The sequence below is a fragment of the Aptenodytes patagonicus genome, chromosome 1 (assembly GCF_965638725.1).
Source record: "Aptenodytes patagonicus chromosome 1, bAptPat1.pri.cur, whole genome shotgun sequence".
In the NCBI taxonomy this organism is placed as follows: Eukaryota; Metazoa; Chordata; class Aves; order Sphenisciformes; family Spheniscidae; genus Aptenodytes; species Aptenodytes patagonicus.
This window is the reverse complement of record NC_134949.1, coordinates 376,494-398,238: the sequence shown is the minus strand read 5'-3', so window position 1 is coordinate 398,238 and position 21,745 is coordinate 376,494. Positions and strand designations below refer to the sequence as shown.

The following is a 21,745-nucleotide window of genomic DNA, read 5'->3' as shown; positions in this document are numbered from 1 at the left end:
AAGACCTTACAAGCATTTTGAGGGATCTTTCCATATAAAGAAAGTCCTCCACTCTTCTAAAGCTGATTCAGCTTTCCAGAGTATATTATATTGCAGAGTGCAGTGTGCTGCTTGAAAAGATGCTGTGAGAGTTTTGGATTTGATATGGTTTGAACCCAGATGTTATTTCACAGAAGGGTAGAGGCTTATAGGAGCAGGCTCTTGAGTACTGAAAAGTCTTTGTTAAATATAGAGAGGGAAGAAGGAAAAACACCTGACCCAAATAGTCGTTTGGATCCGGTTCGGAACCGAGGGCAAAACCAGAGTGGATGCTATGAGATAGGAAAATAGACTGTTGGAGCAGAGGGAGTCTTGGACACCTCGCTTCTGGAGTCCTAATTCTTGTGCAAAAACAATTCATTACTGCTTGCTTTACAATCTGTTTTGTGAACATGAAAGAATGACATAAAACTGCTGTTCAGTATTAATGGGTTTCTGGAATTTAAGACCAGATGGAGCTATTGTACCATCTGACCTGACCTCCTGTATCTCACAGGATGCTCTTCACCCTCCGTGTGTGTATGTGTGTTCACTAAGCAAAGCTTTCAACGTGTTTTCCAGAAAGTCATCAATCTTGATTCAGGGAGCAGAAGATTCGTGCCTTTCCTTCGTTATTTGGTTAATCACCCTCACTGTTTAAAATTCGTATCTCATTTAAATTTGTATGCTTCATTTTCTAGTTGTCACTATACTTTATCTTCTAGATTAAATAGCAGTTTAGTACCTGGTATGTCTTCACATGAAGGTATTTATACAAGGTAATCAAGTCAACATTCAGTCTTCCTTTCCTTAATTAAAGAGAAGCCAAACTCCTCCAGTCTTTCATTTGAAGGTATTTTCTCCAGTTTTTCTGTCATTTTTGTGGCTTATATTTCACTACTCCATTTTTAATAGGTTTTTAAGAATGCAGGTACTAGACAGCCTCCTGCCTGCCTGCGCCACTCGTCACGGGCAGGCGCAGCTCTTCCTGCAGATCCCTGCCCTCCGGCCTCCCGGGGCTGCGTTAGCAGCAGCCCCGGTCGGGAGGATGGGGCTGACCTCACATCTCTGGGATGGGACCCCACATTACGTCCTGCTAGACGGAGGGCTGGGGGGAGGTTTCCCCTCCTGTTCCTCCTCCTGCATTGGGTCCTGCCCCCACCTTAACCGGGGGTTACTTGGCCCATGTTGGCTGAATGAAGTGGAACCACTAAGCAGTTCCTTGCTTGGAAGATTTGTTTGTTTTGGGGACATTGTTTTCCTTCCCATTGACTTCCCACGCAGCCCAGGCTGGACAATGGAAAGAGCATGGCGGGAGCGTGTTGCTTCCCCCTGGGCTGCCTACTGCAGCAGCATGGCTGGGGAGGTCCGGCTTGGCCCCCCAGGCAGGAGCATTTCACAGAGCCATGACCACAGGGTGCAGCTGCTCCAGCACGTCTTCTCCCCGATGTGTAGTGTCTCAAATGCATCCTGCAGGGTTTCCGTATCTGTTGTTCCCGGTTCTGGGATTGCTCAGCCCTGATTGCTCCTAGCACTCTTCCAAGCCTTGTGGCATCTACAAATCTGATCAGAGATTTGCATTTACTTCAGGATAATTGATGAGAATCTAGAATAGAGTCAAGTCCAACACCCTAAAGAGCCTCTTCAGCACCCATGTGGTTGGCCACATTCCCCAGTAACCGCTCTGACTGCTGCTCTTCAGCTGGATTTTTGTTCATTTGGAACATGCCTGACATTTTATACTACTCATTTTTAATGTCATGTAGGACTCAGCCAAGTGTGAGTCTTACATCAATACAACTATCTGCATCAATCAGACTTGTAATTTACCAAGGAAAGGAATTACATTTGAGTAGGAAGACCTATTTACTGTAAAGCTTGATTGGGTGATATTAATAATATAGGTATTCTTTAATGCTGTGTCAATTAAATTCCAAATCAATTTTCCCAGCATTTTCCCAGGATCAGTGTTATTTTTCTGATGTGTAGTTTCATGGATCGTTTTACTTGCCCCTTTTTGAACATTGGCCTGACACTGCTTTTCTTCTGGTCTTTTTGAATGTCCCAATATTTCAAAATGTATTAAAGTTTAACTTTTTTTGGACCAGGAGGATCTTCAGGGAGAAGATACAGAGGAATCATAGAATAGAATCATAGAATCATTGAGGTTGGAAAAGACCTCTAAGATCATCGAGTCCAACCGTCAACCCAACACCACCATGCCCACTAAACCATGTCCCTAAGCGCCTCATCTACTCGTCTTTTAAATACCTCCAGGGATGGGGACTCCACCACTTCCCTGGGCAGCCTGTTCCAATGTTTCACCACTCTTTCAGTAAAGAAATTTTTCCTTGCATCCAATCTAAACCTCCCCTGGCGCAACTTGAGGCCATTTCCTCTCGTCCTATCGCTTGTTACTTGGGAGAAAAGACCAACACCCACCTCGCTACAACCTCCTTTCAGGTAGTTGTAGAGAGCGATGAGGTCTCCCCTCAGCCTCCTTTTCTCCAGGCTGAACAACCCCAGTTCCCTCAGCCGCTCCTCATAAGACTTGTTCTCCAGACCCCTCACCAGCCTCGTTGCCCTTCTCTGCACACGCTCCAGCACCTCAATGTCCTTCTTGTAGTGAGGGGCCCAAAACTGAACACAGTATTCGAGGTGCGGCCTCACCAGTGCCGAGTACAGGGGCACGATCACTTCCCTACTCCTGCTGGCCACACTGTTTCTGATACAGGCCAGGATGCCATTGGCCTTCTTGGCCGCCTGGGCACACTGCCGGCTCATGTTCAGCCGGCTGTCGACCAACACCCCCAGGTCCTTCTCTGCTGGGCAGCTTTCCAGCCACTCTTCCCCAAGCCTGTAGCGCTGCATGGGGTGGTTGTGACCCAAGTGCAGGACCCGGCACTTGTCCTTGTTGAACCTCATACAGTTGGCCTGGGCCCATCAATCCAGCCTGTCCAGGTCCCTCTGCAGAGCCTTCCTACCCTCGAGCAGATCAACACTCCCGCCCAACTTGGTGTCGTCTGCAAACTTACTGAGGGTGCACTCAATCCCCTCATCCAGATCATTGATAAAGATATTAAACAAGACCGGCCCCAGTACTGAGCCCTGGGGAACACCGCTCGTGACCGGCCGCCAACTGGATTGAACTCCATTCACCACAACTCTCTGGGCCCGGCCATCCAGCCAGTTTTTGACCCAGCGCAGAGTCCACCTGTCTAAGCTGTGAGCCGCCAGCTTCTCGAGGAGAATGCTGTGGGAGACAGTGTCAAAGGCCTTGCTGAAGTCCAGGTAGACCACATCCACAGCCTTTCCCTCATCCACTAGGCGGGTCACCTGGTCATAGAAGGAGATCAGGTTGGTCAAGCAGGACCTGCCTCTCATGAACCTGTGCTGGCTAGGCTGGATCCCCTGGTTGTCCCGCTCATGCCTTGTGAGCGCCCTCAAGATGAGCCGCTCCATAATCTTCCCCGGCACCGAGGTCAGGCTGACAGGCCTGTAGTTCCCCGGATCCTCCTTCCGGCCCTTCTTGTAGATGGGCGTCACATGGGCAAGCCTCCAGTCTTCCGGGACCTCCCCCGTTAACCAGGACTGCTGATAAATGATGGAGAGTGGCTTGGCGAGCTCCTCCGCCAGCTCCCTCAGCACTCTCGGGTGGATCCCATCTGGCCCCATAGACTTGTGAGTGTCCAGGTGGCGTAGCAGGTCGTTGACTGCTTCCTCTTGGATTATGGGGGGTTCATCCTGCTCGCCGTCCCTGTCTTCCAGCTCAGGGGGCCGAGTACCCTGAGGATAACTGGTCTGCCTGTTAAAGACTGAGGCAAAGAAGGCATTGAGTACCTCAGCCTTTTCCTCATCCTCAGTGACAATGTTCCCCCTTGCATCCAATAAAGGATGGAGATTCTCCTTGGCTCTCTTCTTGTCATTAATATATTTGTAAAAACTTTTTTTGTTGTCTTTAACGACAGCGGCCAGATTGCGTTCTAGCTGGGCTTTTGCCTTTCTCATTTCTTCTCTGCACAACCTAACGAGATCCCTGTACTCTTCTTGAGTCGCCCGCCCCTTCTTCCACAAGCGGTAAACTCTCCTTTTTTTCCTGAGTCCCAGCAAGAGCTCCCCGTTCAGCCAGGCCGGTCGTCTTCCCCGCCCATTCTTCTTACGGCGTACAGGGACAGCCTGCTCCTGCGCCTTTAAGACTTCCTTCTTGAAGATCGTCCAGCCTTCCTGCACCCCTTTGCCCTTCAGGACCGTCTCCCACGGGACTCTCTCAACCAGTGTCCTGAACAGGCCAAAGTCCGCCCTCCGGAAGTCCATGGTTGTGGTTTTGCTGCCCCCCCTCCTTACTTCACCAACAATTGAGAATTCTCTCATTTCAGGGTCGCTAAGCCCAAGACGGCCTCCAACCACCACATCTCCCACCAGTCCTTCTCTGTTTGTAAACAGCAGGTCGAGCGAGGCACCTCCCCTGGTAGACTCACTTACCAGCTGCGTCAGGAAGTTGTCTTCCACACACTCCAGGAACCTCCTAGACTGCTTCCTCTCTGCCGTGTTGTATTTCCAGCAGACGTCCGGGAAGTTGAAGTCCCCCACGAGAACAAGGGCTAGCGATTGTGAGACTTCTGCCAGCCGCTTATAGAACGCTTCATCCGCCCCTTCATCCTGGTTGGGTGGCCTATAACAGACTCCCAGCAGGATATCTGCCTCGTTGGCCTTCCCCCTCATCCTTACCCATAGACACTCAACCGTACCATCATCACAATCGTTGAGCTCTATACAATCAAAACACTCCCTAACATACAGGGCCACCCCACCGCCTCTCCTTCCTCACCTGTCCCTTCTGAAGAGTCTGTAGCCATCCATTGTAGCACTCCAGTCATGAGAGTCACCCCACCATGTTTCTGTGAGGGCGACTAAGTCATATCTCTCCCGCTGCACAATGGCTTCCAGCTCCTCCTGCTTGCCGCCCATGCTGCGTGCATTGGTGTAGATGCACTTGAGCTGGGCTATCGATTTCGCCCCCGGCATCGGCACGCCACCCCTCGGCTCATCTCTAGCGAGCCTGGCTTTATCCCCTTCCCCCTTCGAACCTAGTTTAAAGCCCTCTCAATGAGCCCTGCCAATTCATGAGCCATGATCCTTTTTCCCTTGTGAGACAGCTGGACTCCGTCTGTCACCAGCAGGCCCGGTGCCATGATGATGATATACAAGATTCACTAGATGTAAACAATTTATTCAGTCTCAGGTAGCTCATGCCAAAAAAAGTTATTTGGTAATGGAAAGGAAAATAGTGTATTTCCACAGCAGCAAAGTAAAAAATAAATGATTGGTCATTTTGCTGTCTGTATTTATTAGCAATTATACACTATCTGCCTAGTGACTGACTGGCTTGCACAGGGAAGTCATTGTGGTATTAACAAATTTAAACAAGAGCAGCAACAACTCTTGGTGAAGTGCAGTTCCCTGAGAATCCTCCAGAATGGGCTGGTGTTCCCCAAACCCAGCGTTCTTGGTTTTGCTCCCGTTGTGTGGCTGGTGAGTCACTTCCAGTGTTTTTTGCCCGATGCCTTCTCTTGCTTGTGGAACTGAAGGGATCTCTGGGATGAGCATGTGGACTTTTCTGTCCTTCAGCTTTCCTTCCATGTCCTCGTGCCCCATTATGAGCAAATTTCTGCCCTTTAATTTCACAGGCTGATCCAGCACTAAAGGAAAATTGTGGGCTCTCCTCAGCTTTCGTGTTCAGACATGTAAATACAAGTGCCGCTGCATGGTTCCCATTCCCTTGGCCAGATTTCCAGTTTGCGGTGAAGGACACCCAGACACGTTTCAGCGGCCAGCCCTGAGGCTGGAGTTGGTCACCTGGGCTGGGTACCTCACGCTGGGGAGTCCGAGACATCAGTGCGGACCTGGCAGACTTGGTGCAGAGCTGGCAGGAGAACTGCCTCCTGTCATGTCTGGGAGGTCTGGTGGGATCAGCGCCTGCGGTGCCGGACAGGGTCCTCGCTGGGGTGGCTGAGTCCCACCCGTGGGCTGCTGCAGGTGAGCTCAGCTGCGCTCCACCGAGTTGTCCACCACATCTCCATTAACTGTGGTGGGAGCTTACGTACCCACACTTACGCGTGCAGGCTGAACCCCATCCCTTTGGGTTCAGCTTGAGGAAGACAGTCCGCTGTTTTTCTCTCACACTTAGAATCGTCTTTCTTGGTGATGCTTTTCAGGACCTGAGCTTCTCATGAATCTTTGTATAAAATATGAGCTGATGGTCTTACTGAAAGCAAATAGAAATCATAGAAAATATTATACATTTGTCTTTTTTTTTTTAAACTATTTCACTTCTGGCCGTAATAGTAATGAATACAGAGTTAGACTAGGAAAGAAAACTGTCTCAAACTCCCTTCTCCATCCCTCTTTGATGTACCAGTTTTACTTTGCTTTGGACATGGGTGTTTCTGTAGTAACTGCTTGCTCCTCCCAGCCGGGTTCCTCACAGAGGCGCTGGTCGTGATTGGTACTCCTGTTCTGTTGCCCGTCTTGATGCTCTGCTCTCCTGCTTTCTCTGTCTTCCCTGTTCCCTCCCTGCAGATCCTTCTCCTTGGGCTGCCTCAAGGGCTGGCTCCTGAGTCTAGCTGTCCAGCTATCCTCCTGTAAGTGTTCATATTTCAGATGTTGCACAGTGGGGCAATGTGCGCTTCTGATCCATATCTTTCATTTGTCACCAGATCACACTTCATATGCAGGACTGGTTCTTTCCCTCTGTAGAAAGGAAAGCATAGTGCATCCAGCTTGGCATAGCTCTTCCACTCGTGCAGCTGGAATAGATCCATGCCTGAAAAGAAGAAACCATATTCCCTATGAAACTCCTCTTTGGCAGTCCTATTTTCAATGGACTTGTTTCCTAAACTAGAATTTCCTGAATTGCTGGGTGAAAGATGAAGAGGAGGCAGGAACCCTATGTGGCAGAGTATGAGAGCAGCATTATGGACTGTGTGGTCTCGTGACAGTATCAGCAGTCAGTCATGTTGGTACAGTTTGGTGCTGCATGTGTGTAGCGTTGTGATACTGCTATACTGTCAGTGCATTGTCCATCCCTGAGTGAAATGCAAGCAGCTCTGTTCTCTGTGGTCTCTTCATGGGGCTGCAGCTTGGTGGGTGTCACTGTCATTGTTGCTTGCCACTTTTGCAATGCTTGGGGGGAAATCATGCAAGTGGCCTTGCTGATAGCGGTAGGACTTCAGACTCCTTAAACAAGGACTCTTCCAGATAGATACTCCAAAGGATAGGGGCTCTGCTATAATGTGGTCATCTCTAGCTCTGTTTATTGTTTCACCACCTGTAGGGCTTCTTTGGATATATAGCCAAGACACTGAGTTTGGAGGCATTGTATGTGGTTGTACTGCCTTTCTGATGAAGTGGAGCTCAGGCAATGAAGGCACATAGCAACTCCCATCAAGGAAAAGTTTCTGGAGTTTATCATGGACTTCTGGTTCCAACCTGCCTCCCTTCTGTTCCTCTGCAAGAAGATAAATTAGGTATCTCAAGTACTAATTATGCAATTAACACAAGTTTTGGGAAAAAAAGTGGCTCATGTTTACTGAAAAATGTTAGGCAATACTCCTGTGAAGAGGTGAGCTAGCACGCCGGGATGGAGGGCCTCCAAGTATAGGGTATGACAAACAGTGGAGGAAGGCTGGGGGAGGCAACCTCTTCAAGTAGCACAATTGCAGTTGGAAGAGGATATTTTAACAAGCCTTCAGAGTGTTCCCATGTAAAATTGCACTGATGTAATTTATGATATGAATTTTAAAGGCTGCACAAATCTGTGTAGACAGTTATTTTAATATGAATATCTTAAAGCTGGTTTGGAATAGGCTTAACAAATAGCTCTTCTATCAGAATAAATATCTTCAGGCTATTTTTCTTTAGTTTAGTTTTCTTCTTTTTTTAAAGTAAACATCTGTACCATGGCAGCACATATGGATAGAGCCTTAGGTTAGAGTTCTGTGTGCAAACCCATGAGGAAAAGCAAGATTAGAAAGGACACTTTCCTCTCTACCTCCTGATAAAGGTCTTAGTATTATCAGTGATGCCTGTTTTGTAATGCTGATCATTACAAGAAGTCAACAGTGGTATGCTCAGTGTTAAAAACCCAACAGCAGTACATGGTGTACAAGTACTGCATCTTTGTGGTGTCTGATTCCTTTAACTAGAGGCCTCTCTCTGTTTCCTATCAATGCTTTTTTGCTGTTGTTAAGATCCCAATGCATTTTTATCTGAACTTTAGGGTATTGGGCAGAGAGAAAGCAAGTTATTTTTCTCAGATTATTTGTTTTCTGCTACAAGTTTTCATACTGCCCTTTATGGGAGTATGTTAAGCAGTATGATTGACGTGTGTCAGTTGTGATCCTTTTTTGTACCATCTTGTCCTGGGAGAAAATAAATATACATATGTGCAGGATAGCGTTTTATTTTGGTGAATGGTAAAGTAAAAATGTAATTGTTCTGTGTCCTTCCTGCTCTGTCTTTATGTTAGTTAAGCCAAGGGTGATGGATGGAAGAATATTTTGTCTTGTAGTTTTATATTGAAGGGGCTTAACCAAGTCTCAGTCTGCAATGCAGGAGGTCTGCTAAAATGAGTGTGTGCAGTCCCCGAGGTTAATCAAAGGAGAAGGCCATTGGCTTGCCCAAACTGGGAAGGACATCAGGACTTGCCAGACGCAGGAAACCTGGGAATGAAGGGAGTTGCTGAGGATGAAGCCAGTGAAGTCTCATTAGACACCATCTCCTTGCCAGTCCCTGTGGAAGCAGAGAAAGGGTGTAGAGAGAAAGGAGAGCATTAATGTAATACTTAATATCCTCTTCCAGAATGGGGAAGACCCTTGGTGATTTGGACTTCGATTATGCCAAGGCTGAGCTAGTTCAAGAACTGGCTTCTGTGCCTACAGTTCTGGACAGAACCTGACTGGGTTTGTGGGAGCTGCTTTTTTCATCATGTTTGCTCTTAAAAGCTTACTTGCAGGCTGCAGGGAAGCCCTCCTGTTGAAACACAGAAGCCTTTGATACGGTTATTGCATCCAAACCCATCTGTGAATCTACAGCTGCCTAGGAATTACCCCCTGGGACCCCACGTTCCCTCCAGATGGCCAGGGAGATCCACAGATGTAGCCAAGCTTCCCATGGCAAAGCCCCATGGCATGGTGGCCAGTGGTGTTGCAACCTGGTCTCTGAGATGTGGAATAATGCTATGAATGTGGTTTTTACCGCCTCTGGCAAGCGGGGAGCTTATGCAGACCAGGCTGCTGAGCGCTCCCTGTGTGCAGGGGACAGCCCCAAGAGCCAATGCGAGGCTGGACAGGCACCATGCAACGAGGGTAAGGATCATTGCTTGACGTCCCTGCCTCCTGGCCAGCCAGCAATCATGGAAACCACCTTTTTCCCACTGAATTCAGCAGAAGCATGCCAGGAGACATTTAGGGATGAAGGCACAGACTGCGCCGCCTGTCAGGCAGAGGCAGAAGAGCTCATAACAAGTCCCCGCAGGGCTGGGAGGGCTTGGCAAAGCACAGGGAGGCTGTTTTCCACCGAAGCCTGTGGGGCAAGGAGGTTTTCTGCCTCTCTAAATGCCAGGTCAGATGATGATGTGGCCAATGTTAAATACTGAACTAACAGTGCCTTTGCTTCATCCCTTCAGCCCATAGTGATATTTGAGCATAACAACCAAAGCAGAGACAGTTACCAGTAATAAATCCTCCTCTGGCGCTCCACTTTCTGAAGACAACAATGCCACAAACTTCCATAAATGTTCTCTATTCAGGAGCCATCCCTCATTGCACCATCTCCAGGAACCCGAAATCTTTTAGATTTTGTGGTTTTGTTTTTTGGCTTTGGCCTTCTTCGGCTTCTCAGGGACTTTTTGAATGTCCTTGTCCCAAGTCCTTCTGAAACAGTGTTCCTCTCCATCTTTGCCAGGAAATACCACCTGGCCCATCAGCCAGGACTCTCAGATGTGTGAATCTGGTAAAACCTGAAACTAAAGAGGATACAAACACAGGGAGGAAACACTCTCTTTCCAAAAGGTCTTAGAGTTTTCTTGCCTACTGCTCTGTATCTCCTTTAAGGACCTGCAGGGATACTGTGCATGGAGAGAGAAAAGGCCACTTTGCTGCCAAGTCAAGCCCCCTCTCTCCCAGATACTTTGAAAACCTCAGTCTTTCCTGGATTGGGAATACTTCTGTACTGAATTTTTAACCCGGAGCTTTCAGGTTTATCAGTAAATTGATGGCACCGTGGGCAGATGTCCAACTAAGATTTCAAGAGAAGGAATAAATAAATGATAGTATTTCCAGTGCTTGGTATTTAGCAAAGATAGAAAAAGCTGCAGTGCATAAGTGCTATTCTTAACTTCTCAGCCGTCCTTTACAAAATCACTGTAGTAAATCTACTCTCCTTTTAGGCAGAGCAGCATTGCTATTAGCAATGCTCTTTTATCCACTGTGTCTCTAGGGATCAGTCTACCAGGGATATTGCAAATAGGCCCTGACACCAAATGCTCCTTTCTGTGTGGCCAGGTCTTCAGCAGCTTGGATAATTACAAACACCATTTATTCTCCTCCCTTGTACAAAAGTGGAGGGGGGGAACCCAAACCCTTGAGGTTTTAGAAATTCAGCCCTTCAGCAGCTAAAGCTTTCTTCTTCATCCACTCCTGTGCAACACAAATGTTCCCTTCATCCCCCTCCGAAGGCAGTTTGTAACTGCTCTGCTGATCTTTGAGGCAGCGAATGCAGTATTACTGTCTCAAAGATTTTGCAGTATAGATCCCTAATAGAAACGATTCATCCATTCTTCTACCTCTCTTGAGCTGGGGAAAAAAATATCCTTGCAGAAATTATTTGTGGGTCATTATCCATGATCCTATTCAACACAGGGAAATTAATAGTCTTATTGGCAGCCTGCAAGGTTTTCCAGAAAGCAGAGATCTCCCCTTGCTCATGAACTATTTCTTTTAAAGGAGAGAAGTCATATAACCCTGCCCGAGGTTTAAATTCCAGTGGTTCAGAAGGGGATATACCTGTGTTGTAGATGAGAAGGATGATGCACATTTGCCCAGTTCATCTGGGCCACCAAAATACTTGTGCTTACTCTTAGTTTCTCTTTCCAGCATGTGCTGTTCTTTCTCTTCCGAGGACACACAGCAGCCACGCACCGGGACTTGTCATCCAAGTTGTCCCCATTAGGAGGGAAATGTTTCCCTTCTGCCGTTAGCACAGCCCATTTGTATTTCTAACGTCAGTACTAGGTTTGCTGGAGACACAGGGGGTTTGCAGCCCGGTCACACCAGAGTGCCTTCATGCCTTGTCTGTGCGGGTGTTGCATGCTTGTCCTGTGCTGAATTCTTCTGAACTGAGTGGTTCCCTTGCGGGCAGGCAGTGTGCGTGGGGAGCTCCCCAAGGCAAGCTGGACTTCCCTGCTTGGAGGAATGTTCTTCTGCAGAGTTAAATCCAGTTAATGGACTTCGAATAACACTGGCTGCACTGTAAAATATTCTGTGCTTTGTGGTGCCATCCTCAGAGCAGAGCCAACAGGAAGATACGGTGGCGTCCCAGCCTCTTCAGCGCGAAGCCTGGTATCTTCATTGAAGCTGCTTTTGGGAGTGGTTTTAAGCTGCACTGAGGCAGCTGAAGCACAGCACGTGTTCCCCTTCCCCGACTGCTGGGATGAGAGGGCAGAGAAGAGCCACGTCTTCAACCGTTGCCGCCCGATTTGCCATCGTTCACGTTTCAGTGCTGCAGGATTGCTGGGAAGATATTCTAGGAAAGATTAACCGTCTTTGAAAGAGATTAAAAGAAAAATTTCACAGTTGCTTCCTGTAGGTACATTTTAAGGGTGTAAAAAAAATACTTGAGAAGTTATTCTAAAATTAGACCCAAGCCTGAGTGATAGTTTAGCATGTAGAAAAGAGAAAGGCAATCCTCAATATTTAACATAGGGTGGCAACTGGGGAACAGCAGGAGAATGAGAGGAAATCATTGCATTTACAAAGAAGTATTCTTGACTGTGTGCACCAGTACGGACTATGGCCTCAATACAATGTGAGACCAAATAGCAGCAGGAATTCCAGCCACTCCAGCCAGTAAGTCAGCTTCATCGGGGGGCCCAACTTAAATGCCTCTATGCAAACACACGTAGCATGGGGAATAAACGAGAGGAGTTAGAGATGTGTGCACGCCTGCAGGGCTACGACCTTATTGGCATCACGGAGACAAGGTGGGATGGCTGCTATGATTGGAGTGTTGGGATGGAGGGATACAGGCTCTTTAGGAAGGACAGGTAGGAGAGACAAGGAGGGGGTGTCGCCCTCTATGTCAATGACCAGCTGGAGTGCATGGAGCTCCGTCCAGGGATGGATGAGGAGCCGACCGAGAGCTTATGGGTCAGGGTTAAAGGGAAGGCAGGGACAGGTGACATTATAGTGGTGGTCTGCTACAGGCCACCCGACCAGGAAGACCAAGCGGATGAGGCCCTCTGTAGACAGATAGGAGCAGCCTCACGCTCACAAGCCCTGGTCCTCATGGGGGACTTCAACCACCCCGATATCTGTTGGAGGGACAACACAGCAGGGCATAAGCAATTGGGGAGGTTCCTGGAATGCATTGATGATAACTTCCCTCTCCAAGTGGTAGAGGAGCCAATGAGGAGAGGTGCCATGCTGGACCTTGTTCTCACCTACAAGGAGGGGCTGGTGGGGAATGTGAAGCTTCAAGGGCAGCCTGGGCTGCAGTGACCATGAAATGGTGGAGTTCAAGATCCTTAGGGCACCGAGAAGGGCGCACAGCAAGCTCACTACCCTGGACTTCAGGAGAGTGGACTTTGGCCTCTTCAAGGATCTGCCTGAGAGGCCTAAGAAAGCTGGTTAATGTTCAAGGATCACCTCCTCCAAGCTCAGGAGTGATGCATCCCAACAAAGAGGAAGTCAGGCAAAAACGCCAGGAGGCCTGCGTGGATGAACAAGGAGCTCCTGGACAAACTCAGACACAAAAAGGAAGCCTACAGAGGGTGGAGGCAAGGACAGGTAGCCTGGGAGGAATACAGAGAAATTGTCAGAGCAGCCGGTGGTCAGGTTAGGAAAGCTAAAGCCCTGATAGAATTAAATCTGGCCAGGGACGTCAAGGGCAACAAGAAAAGCTTCTATAGGTACATCAGTGACAAAAGGAAGACTAGGGAAAATGTGGGCCCTCTCTGGAAGGAAATAGGAGACCTGGTTACCTGGGATATGGAGAAGGCAGAGGTACTCAATGACTTTTTTGCCTCAGTCTTCACCGGCAAGTGCTCAAGTCACACTGCCCAAGTTGCAGAAGGCAAAGGCAGGGACTGGGAGAATGAAGAACCGCCCACTGTAGGAGAAGATCAGGTTCAAGACCATCTAAGGAACCTGAAGGTGCACAAGTCCATGGGACCTGATAAGATGCATTCTCAGGTCCTGAGGCAACTGGCGCATGAAGTTGCTAAGCCACTATCGATCATATTTGAGAAGTTGTGGCAGTTCGGTGAAGTTCCCACTGACTGGAAAAGGGGAAACATAACCCCCATTTTTAAAAAGGGAAAAAAGGAACACCCAGGGAACTACAAGCCAGTCAGTTTCACCTCTGTGCCTGGCAAGATCGTGGAGCAGATCCTCCTGGAAACTGTGCTAAGGCACATGGAAAATAAGCCATGCTTATGTTGGCTTATGACAGCCAACATGGCTTCACTAAGGGCAAATCGTGCCTGACAGATTTGGTGGCCTTCTGCGACTGGGTTACAGTGTTGGTGGATAAGGGAAGAGCAACTGATGCCATCTACCTGGACTTGTGCAAAGCATTTGATGCTGTCCCGCACGACATCCTTGTCTCTAAATTGGAGAGACATGGATTTGGCGGATGGACCACTTGGTGGATAAGGAATTGGCTGGATGGTCGCACTCAAAGTGTTGCGGTCAACAGCTCGATGTCCAAGTAGAGACCAGTGGTGAGTGGTGTCAGTACTGGGGTCAGTATTGGGGTCAGTATTGGGGCTGGCACTGTTTAACATCTTTGTTGACGACATGGAAAGTGGAACTTGATGATCTTTAAGGTCCCTTCCAACCCAAACCATTCTTTGATTCTGTGATTCTATGAATAAGTAATTGGGGAGAAATACTTGCTGTGCATGACAGTGCTTTCTCAACCTTCTGCTTACTGTTAGGAAAAAAACCCTCTGCCCAAGGCACAGGGAGCTTGCTCCTCTCCTGCTTTGGCTGCGCTGTATCCAGACGGTCTGCTAGCTGTGGCATAATGCATTCAAGGTACACATGCACAATTACTTGATTAACAACCTGAATAACTCACATTCGTATATGATATATTTTCTGTTGCTTTCAGTTTTAGTAGCTGAAAGTTATAGCTGAAAGTGCTGGTTCAGCCAGCAGTTGTGGTTAGATGGAGGAAACACTGGATGAAACTCCAATGGCATGTGGTTTGTAAAGTTATTGTCCTTCTCAGTTTAAAATTTGTTAATCTAGTTGCTTTAAACCTTTTTTTTAAGCAAACTGGTGGCATCTCTTTGCATTAAATGTGCAACTGGAGATTAATGAAAAATGATATGTTTGCATTCAACTGAAATTGGAGATGAAATGTCATCTTTCACCTACAGCTCAAAAACACTACCATGAGGTTCTACTTATAGATGGTATTTGTCATAGGCAGATATTTTCTGTTATTGTGTACTATAGGTCTGTAAAGGAACACTGTGTAGACAGTAACCCTCCTCTCCAGTAGCTTGCATGAAAACTTTCATATCAAGCCTGTTGTCATCTCAACTTGAACAGAGATCCTCCCTTTTCCTAAATGATAAACTAAGTCCTGGAGTAACACAGATTTTTTTTTTAATTTTTTTTTTCTTTTAAATTCTGGTATTAGAGTGGAGAGGTTGTTCCTGCTCATGTTGGAGCACTCTCTGGGGTTTCTCACCTTCCCTCACTGCCTTTGCCTTGCCACGTGAATTCCAGTTCTCATGACACCCTCTGAATGTGAGGAGCCTCCACAGTTTGTTTCTTCTACGAGGCTATAGAGGAGCATCCACATCATGTGACACCATGACTGTACTCTCAAATTGTCTTTTTGCTGCCGACTTCTGGGGGGTGTGTGGATAACGCCTGATTTGAAGCCGAGACGGCTGCGGTTGGCCAGAACAGGGGATCTCGGTCCGGTTCTGGGTACAAGAGCTCAGGTTTTCTATTCCACAACACAGCCTTGTTTGGATTCATTGCTTTTACAGAAGTGACCAGCCTGAGGGTTGCCAGAATACCTTGTTTGCAATTAAAACATTAGTGATGCTTTTTGTCCTAAGATTCTTTTAGCAGAATGAAGAGAAAACATAGTTACAAGACACTCCGTTAAGAGGAGTAGAAATGAACTCCTGCAAGCTTTCCTGGAACTGTACCTGCTTTGTGCTCCAGCTGCTAGAGCAGAGTGCTCTTGGCGCGATGCCCCAGTCCTGTGCTGCTCTCGCCAGTCAGGCTGCTGGATTGCAAGGGTGCCCTTTGCACAAGGAAATCCTCCGAGAAACTGTTTCAGTCTCCACCTCTGCTTCCCTACAATCCACTGATTAAAGGAACAGTCCCATGAGCAGCTTTTTAGACCCGGACCATGTCACCTGCTCCTTCCCCAGGCTCCTGTTGCCCTGAGCACCAGTGGTGCTCCCAAGTACAGCTCTCATCTGCTGGCCTGAATTTACTGTTGCAGATTTTGGCTGCAGAATTTATTCTCACCCCCGTCAGGGATCAGGTGCGTTAGAGCAGCCACCATGCGCAGCTGGGTGCTGGCTTTGCCTTGCAAGCTCTTCCCATTTGAGAAGTTCAGTGAGTGTCAGAGGGAGCACTGGTGTCAAACCCACACTGTGGAGCTCGGCTGCCTGACAACCCACAGGCAGAGTCCAACCTGCAGCTCCTTCTTATGTCCATTAATCAGTTTCTTATGCTGTGCAACGTGCAATGCGTTGTCTTGCTGGTTCTCGTTTGCTGCAACGGATCTTGTGCACTTATTAGTTAATTACTTTAAGCATATATTTGGATACACACGTTTCCAAGAATTAGCAGAGTGTAATCACTAAAATCCTAGATTAGATAGTGATTAGATTAGATTTAGTGAACAAATTGCTAGCTGCAGTTCATTCAGTGAAATGCCCTATTTGGACCTTTCTCAGTCTTCGGGATTCAAGATAACGTGATAGATTATTCAATTGAATTTGGCATATTAATAACTGAGACTAAAGGAAGATTTGAAGCCTTGTTTTCTGTGTCTTTTGCCTCTTTGAAAAGTTTGTCTCATTTAAACTGAGATATTGAAAAAAGACTGATGATTTAACTGCATGTGGAAATGGAAGTAGATGCCTGGCGCAGGGACTGATGAGGATACTTCAGTTCATATGCACAACCTGAAGTTTGTAGCAGTCTGAGTTCTTATCACACTGCAAGGGCCAAATACGTGCTCTCAAAATAGTTAAAAATAACTATAAATAAGGAAGAGATTTTATAGAAATTATGGTGAAAAAGCAGTAACTGAAAGTCAGTGATAACAACAGAAATTAAAGCAATGGTATTTGGCACAGAAGATAAGTGATGGTCCTTAAAAGACCTAAACTTCACTAGACTCTCCTCTCTAGCTTCCCTTTGCCTTCGGCTGGCAGTGGCCCTAGCTAAAGAGCTGGGGTATGAGAGCTGGGGAGCTGCACAGCAGGTATTTCTGGTGTTGGTGGAGAGGAGGAGAAAGGCTCTCCTGCCCCAGGAGCTCACCCACGGTCACCCGCTCTTCATCTCTCTTGGTATGCGGTGGGTGTGTGAATCAGAACTTCCCATCCCCATCCTACTTCGGTGGAAGAGTGAACTGTGCTTCCACCACATCCGCCCAGCTCTTCTGAACCACAGAAACCACAGCGATGTCTCTGTGGACTCCACTGAGGTCTTCCGAGAACTCTCCCCCGAGAACCATGTCAGCAGCGCATCTGTCTGTTAGTCGTGACAAGTGGTGGCGTTTTCCACCATTTCTTGTGCTGCATCTGGCACTGTTCTCTCCCAGTGGCTGCACCCAATGTGAGAAGGGTTGCAGGCCGTTACCAATAACTCTCCACCAAACCCTTATCTTCACAGCTATTGCTGAGCTAAGGAAATATTTCCACAGCTTTTTCTTGGGTGACATTGCTACTCATGCGGACACCATTACATTCCCATGTAATACATACATTGTTACAATGCTAATTACCTTCATGCTTAAAATGCATCCCTTACTTTCTAGCTATAAAGCGTTGCACCTGTCCTCTGCTAAAGTTTGACATTGGGCAATGAATGCATGAAACCATTTTACTCATTGTACCATTGACTTTGCCATATATAACAACATTGTGTGTGTGTGTGTGTGAAATTTCTTAGAGATTACTTCCTATTTTTTTCCAAATTGTTGTTAAAAATGATTGACAGTTTTGAGCTGAGGACAGGTCCTTAGAAGACCCAGCTGTAATATTCTCATTTACTGGTGATTCCTCTTATTGGTGAACCCATCTTTAATCCTGTTGACAACAGTCTTCAGTAATGTTCACTTTTTATATTGGTGTCTTGTAGCACAAAACCCAGAGGATTTTAGCAAACCCACAGAATGTCGTCTGACCTCTACCTATCTTGTTTAAAAATTTGACTAATAGCAATGCTCTAAAATTAATATTCTTATTCTTTTTTATTTGTATCTCAAACCATTTTATTATTCTCATTTAAATAGTTATTTCTAGTAAATGGAGAGATTTTAATTTATGTGCAAATTAGGTACCTTTCTAAAAAATACACAACTGTATTTCTAGCTGATGTCATCTTATTTCAGCTAGCGTTCACATTGCTCCATTTGTGGTATGGAGGATTTGGATGGAAAGACCTAGGGATTTGTTTGAGAAAGAAAACGTACTTTTTTTGTTTTTTAATATTGCACTCTGAAGAAAACAAATTTATTTAATTATAATCAAAATGTTCAGAAAAACATTCTGTCTCTTAAGGAGACTTTACTCATTTTATGTCAAAGGACATTTTTCTTCCTTCTTTGTGCTATCAAATCAGCCTGTGGATAGGCGAGCACGGTCCTTTTGCAGCTCAGATCTCCCTAACACCATCAGGGTAGGACAGAAACCCCCATCCTGTATCAACACCGTGGCCCCCACCCAAGGAGGGGTCCTCCACACTTGTCCATGCGAGGACTGCAGTGGGGATCTGCAGGCAGGCAACTAGTTTGCAACCTGTCAAGGTAGCATTTGGCTGACAGTTGGATGCTGAAGTCTGGTCATTGAGGGAAGCGTGTAGCAGCTCCTGTTGGAAAAGACTTTGCCCATCCAGCACAGAGGTGCCTTTCTGCATTTAGGAGCTGCACGCACTGATAGAGAGCAACAGATGTGCATCAGGGCTCCTGTTCCCACCCGCAAAACAAAAACAGAGGGTGGCTGGAGGCCGGTGGGGGTGCACTTGGTGAGGGAGGACTGTTGAAGGGGATTTCTGTAGTTCTGTTGCCTGCTCAAACTATATCCCTAAGTGGAGCAAGTCCTATGTGCTGGGCAGTCCTGGGAGTTGGGACTGATCCTGGTCAGAGCTAAGACTGAACCAGCCGGCAAGTTTGTGCAGACTCTGCTGTGTGACAAGCCAGGCTCCTCAGAGGTGAGGTGGGGGTTGCACAGATGCAGGGGCCTTCCTCCTGTTTGGGGTGAGCGTTTCACGTTTGGAGCTTGCTGCTGGTGGTGTGAGGCGATGAGGACCGGCTGCAGGACAGCTGTGTGTGCAGGAGCTCAGGACAGCTCTGTGGATGCTGGTGGTGGGGCTGGGGTGCATAGCTGTGCCTCCCACCGAAACAGCAGCCCCTTCTCCATGCCTTGCTGCAGGGAGAAACTGAACAAGGATACCAATTTTCACCCCCTTCTTCTCCCCTTTGTATAAATGATGTGTCCAGATGTGTGCTTTCCTGCAGCGTAAGAGCCAACAATGGCATTTCTGCCATTCATTAAACTTCCAGCGCTTTCCTCCTCCCTCTCCTCTGCGGGGCTCTCATCCGCACCCAAAAGAAACGGACGGACAGCCTGTAGCTCGCTCAGACTGTGCATGCATGGTGTTTGGGAATACTGCCGGTGTCTGAGTGGGGCTGGGAGTGGACATGGGGGGAGGGGAGCGGGGAGCACCCTGCGTTGCTGGAGCCCAGGCAGGAGACGTGCCGAGTGAGAGGCTGGTGGTGCCACGGTGCCCACTGAGGGGGTGGGCGCCCCCACGGTTCTCACCCATCTCTCTCCCGGGGCTCTGCAGAGTGTCCCCTGACCGCGGCCGCTCAGCTGGAGCTCAGCGCCGAGATGATCAAGGCACTGCGCAATGGGGGAGCCCACCTGGATTTCCGGACGCGGGAGGGAATGACAGCTCTTCACAAGGCTGTCCGGTGCCGCAACCATGCAGCGCTGCTGGTGAGTTGGGGGAGCTGCTGTGGGGCACTCCCCCTCCCCTCTGCCCTGCGCCCCAGCACCAGCTCCTCCTCCCACCCCGTCCAGGCTGCCAGCAGGGTTGTGCCCTCCCTAGGCCAAAGCATCTCTCACGTTGCTGTCGGGGAGCACAGCCCATTACAAAAGCATGGCACTGATAACATGAGCCTTGGGGGGAAGATGGGGTGAGCACTGCCTGCTGCCGTGGCTGCAGCATCCCTGGACCCTCTGTGGAGCATGTTTTCCTACTGTGTGGCTGCCTGAAGCCACATAGTGAGGCAGGTGCTTCTCTTGCAGACACTGCTGGACCTGGGTGCCTCCCCAGACTACAAGGACAGCCGGGGGTTGACGCCCCTGTACCACAGTGCCATGGTGGGAGGGGATCCCTATTGCTGCGAGCTCCTGCTGCACGACTACGCCCGGCTCGGCTGTGTGGACGAGAATGGCTGGCAGGAGATCCACCAGGTGGGATGGACAGCGGGATGGGATCCGGCCGGGGTGACGGCTGTCCTGCTGCTGATAGAGGGGTCATCCCATCCCCTTGGGTGCTGCAGGCAGTGGAGGCACTGCTCAGCAGGGGTGGCTGACACCAGGGGTCAGGCTCCTGTGTGGAGGACTTGCACATGGTGTGCCAGCTCTGGCTCCCATCCCAGTCCAATGCTCAGGCTGTTTTCTTCTGGCCTTGGTCAGTAGTGTCTGGGATCCTCCCCAGATTATCACTGGCTCATAGGATAGTGCTTTGGGATCTCAGTCCAATGCCTGAGGCATCCTGGTTCCAAACCACAGTTGTATGTGTCCCAGGTTTACACATTGACAAATGGATTTGGTGTAGGGAAGACATGGACTAGGGGTTAGGGGACCTGAGCTGGCTTTGTGCTTCAAGACCGAGACCCTTTGGGAGAAGGGAGAATGCACTAGCTCTGCCTAGAGTCCCCTTGTCTTGGACCATTGGGAGGGCAGGTTGTCTTTGGGCCCGTGGCCTCCCGAAGCACCCAGCTGTCAGCCCCCTGCAAGGTGGGCGAGTACTGGCACAGCTAAGGATGAGAATGAAAAAACAAGAGATGTGCGTTTGTGATCTCGATTTACTGGTTATGACTGTCCTCCTTCCTACCTCCATCCTACATTGCCTTGACAGATCTTTGAGGACTGCTGGTCCCAGGATGGACAAAACGTAGAGGATGGACAAAATGTAGAGGAAAGTACCACACCAGTTAACTAGAGATGTGGGGCCGTTGTCCTCCTCTTTGCCTGCTTGTGCTTCAGGGCTTCTTTTCACTGGGTAATTATACTGAGATAGCAGTCTGGAGGAGGCCCTGGTACCAGTATGATGCTGATCCAAAATTTGCAATTGATCTAGAGGTAATTCGTCCAATAAGTATTCAGGTGTATATTGCTGTAAGGAGCAGCAGTGTGTCTGCGTGCATGTTAATGGGACTTTTCAGGTTACAGGTCCAGTCTGATTCAACTTTTCTAGCGTGGATGAATCCAGCAGAGGATGTTATGGAATTTATCATCTTCCTGCTGCTCATTGATTTTCTATTTCTTTTTTCCATTTTGCATTTCGTGCAGGCATGTCGCTATGGCCATGTTCAGCACCTGGAGCATCTTCTCTTCTATGGAGCTGATATGACTGCACAGAATGCCTCAGGAAACACCGCTCTTCATATTTGTGCTCTCTATAACCAGGTACATCTGTGTGATTTGGGGCATGAGAACAAGAAATTGTAGATGGGGCACCAGCCTGCCTGAGATAGAGAGAGCACAATATTGGGCTGAGGCACCTTCTCATTGCTATTACTGTTCCCAGACCCAGAAAAGTTCTTCTGAATTGTATCCACACTCTGTCCTGGGATGAGGCTGTTTCTGTTTGTAGCACCAGCCTGATGTTGGATTTCTCAAGAGGCAGGTGGCCAGAGAAGAGTCCATGGTTTAATCCGTTCCCGTTCCCAAGATGTTTTTACTGATTTACTGCCTAACATTTTCTGTAATTTTTCCTCTGGTTCCTATTCCTACTTCACAGCAAGCCCCCATTACTGGTTGGGAGGAAGCAGTTTGCCTGGGTGGAGAGTGCTAATTTGGCCCAGGTGCTCTCATTTAATTTGAGGCCGGCATGTGCCCCAGGCAGGACTTGTTGGGCACATCCTGTGGTTTTTACCCAGCTCTGGGCAAGGTATGTGGACTGGGGTCCTGTCCTTCTCACAAATAGCCCTAAATTTTTACTACTAATCT

At 48.2% G+C, this 21,745-nt stretch overlaps 1 protein-coding gene across 2 annotated transcripts in view; it reads left to right on the top strand.

Moving 5' to 3' along the window:
- SHANK3 (SH3 and multiple ankyrin repeat domains 3) overlaps positions 1-21,745 on the top strand; it is a 404,972-nt gene that overhangs the window by 81,942 nt on the left and 301,285 nt on the right. For both annotated transcript variants that reach the window (XM_076341473.1, XM_076341380.1), the window contains exons 7-9: positions 19,350-19,501; positions 19,814-19,981; positions 21,086-21,202. In XM_076341473.1, the coding sequence (XP_076197588.1) occupies positions 19,350-19,501; positions 19,814-19,981; positions 21,086-21,202 (437 nt within the window). The remainder of the gene's footprint in view (positions 1-19,349; positions 19,502-19,813; positions 19,982-21,085; positions 21,203-21,745) is intronic.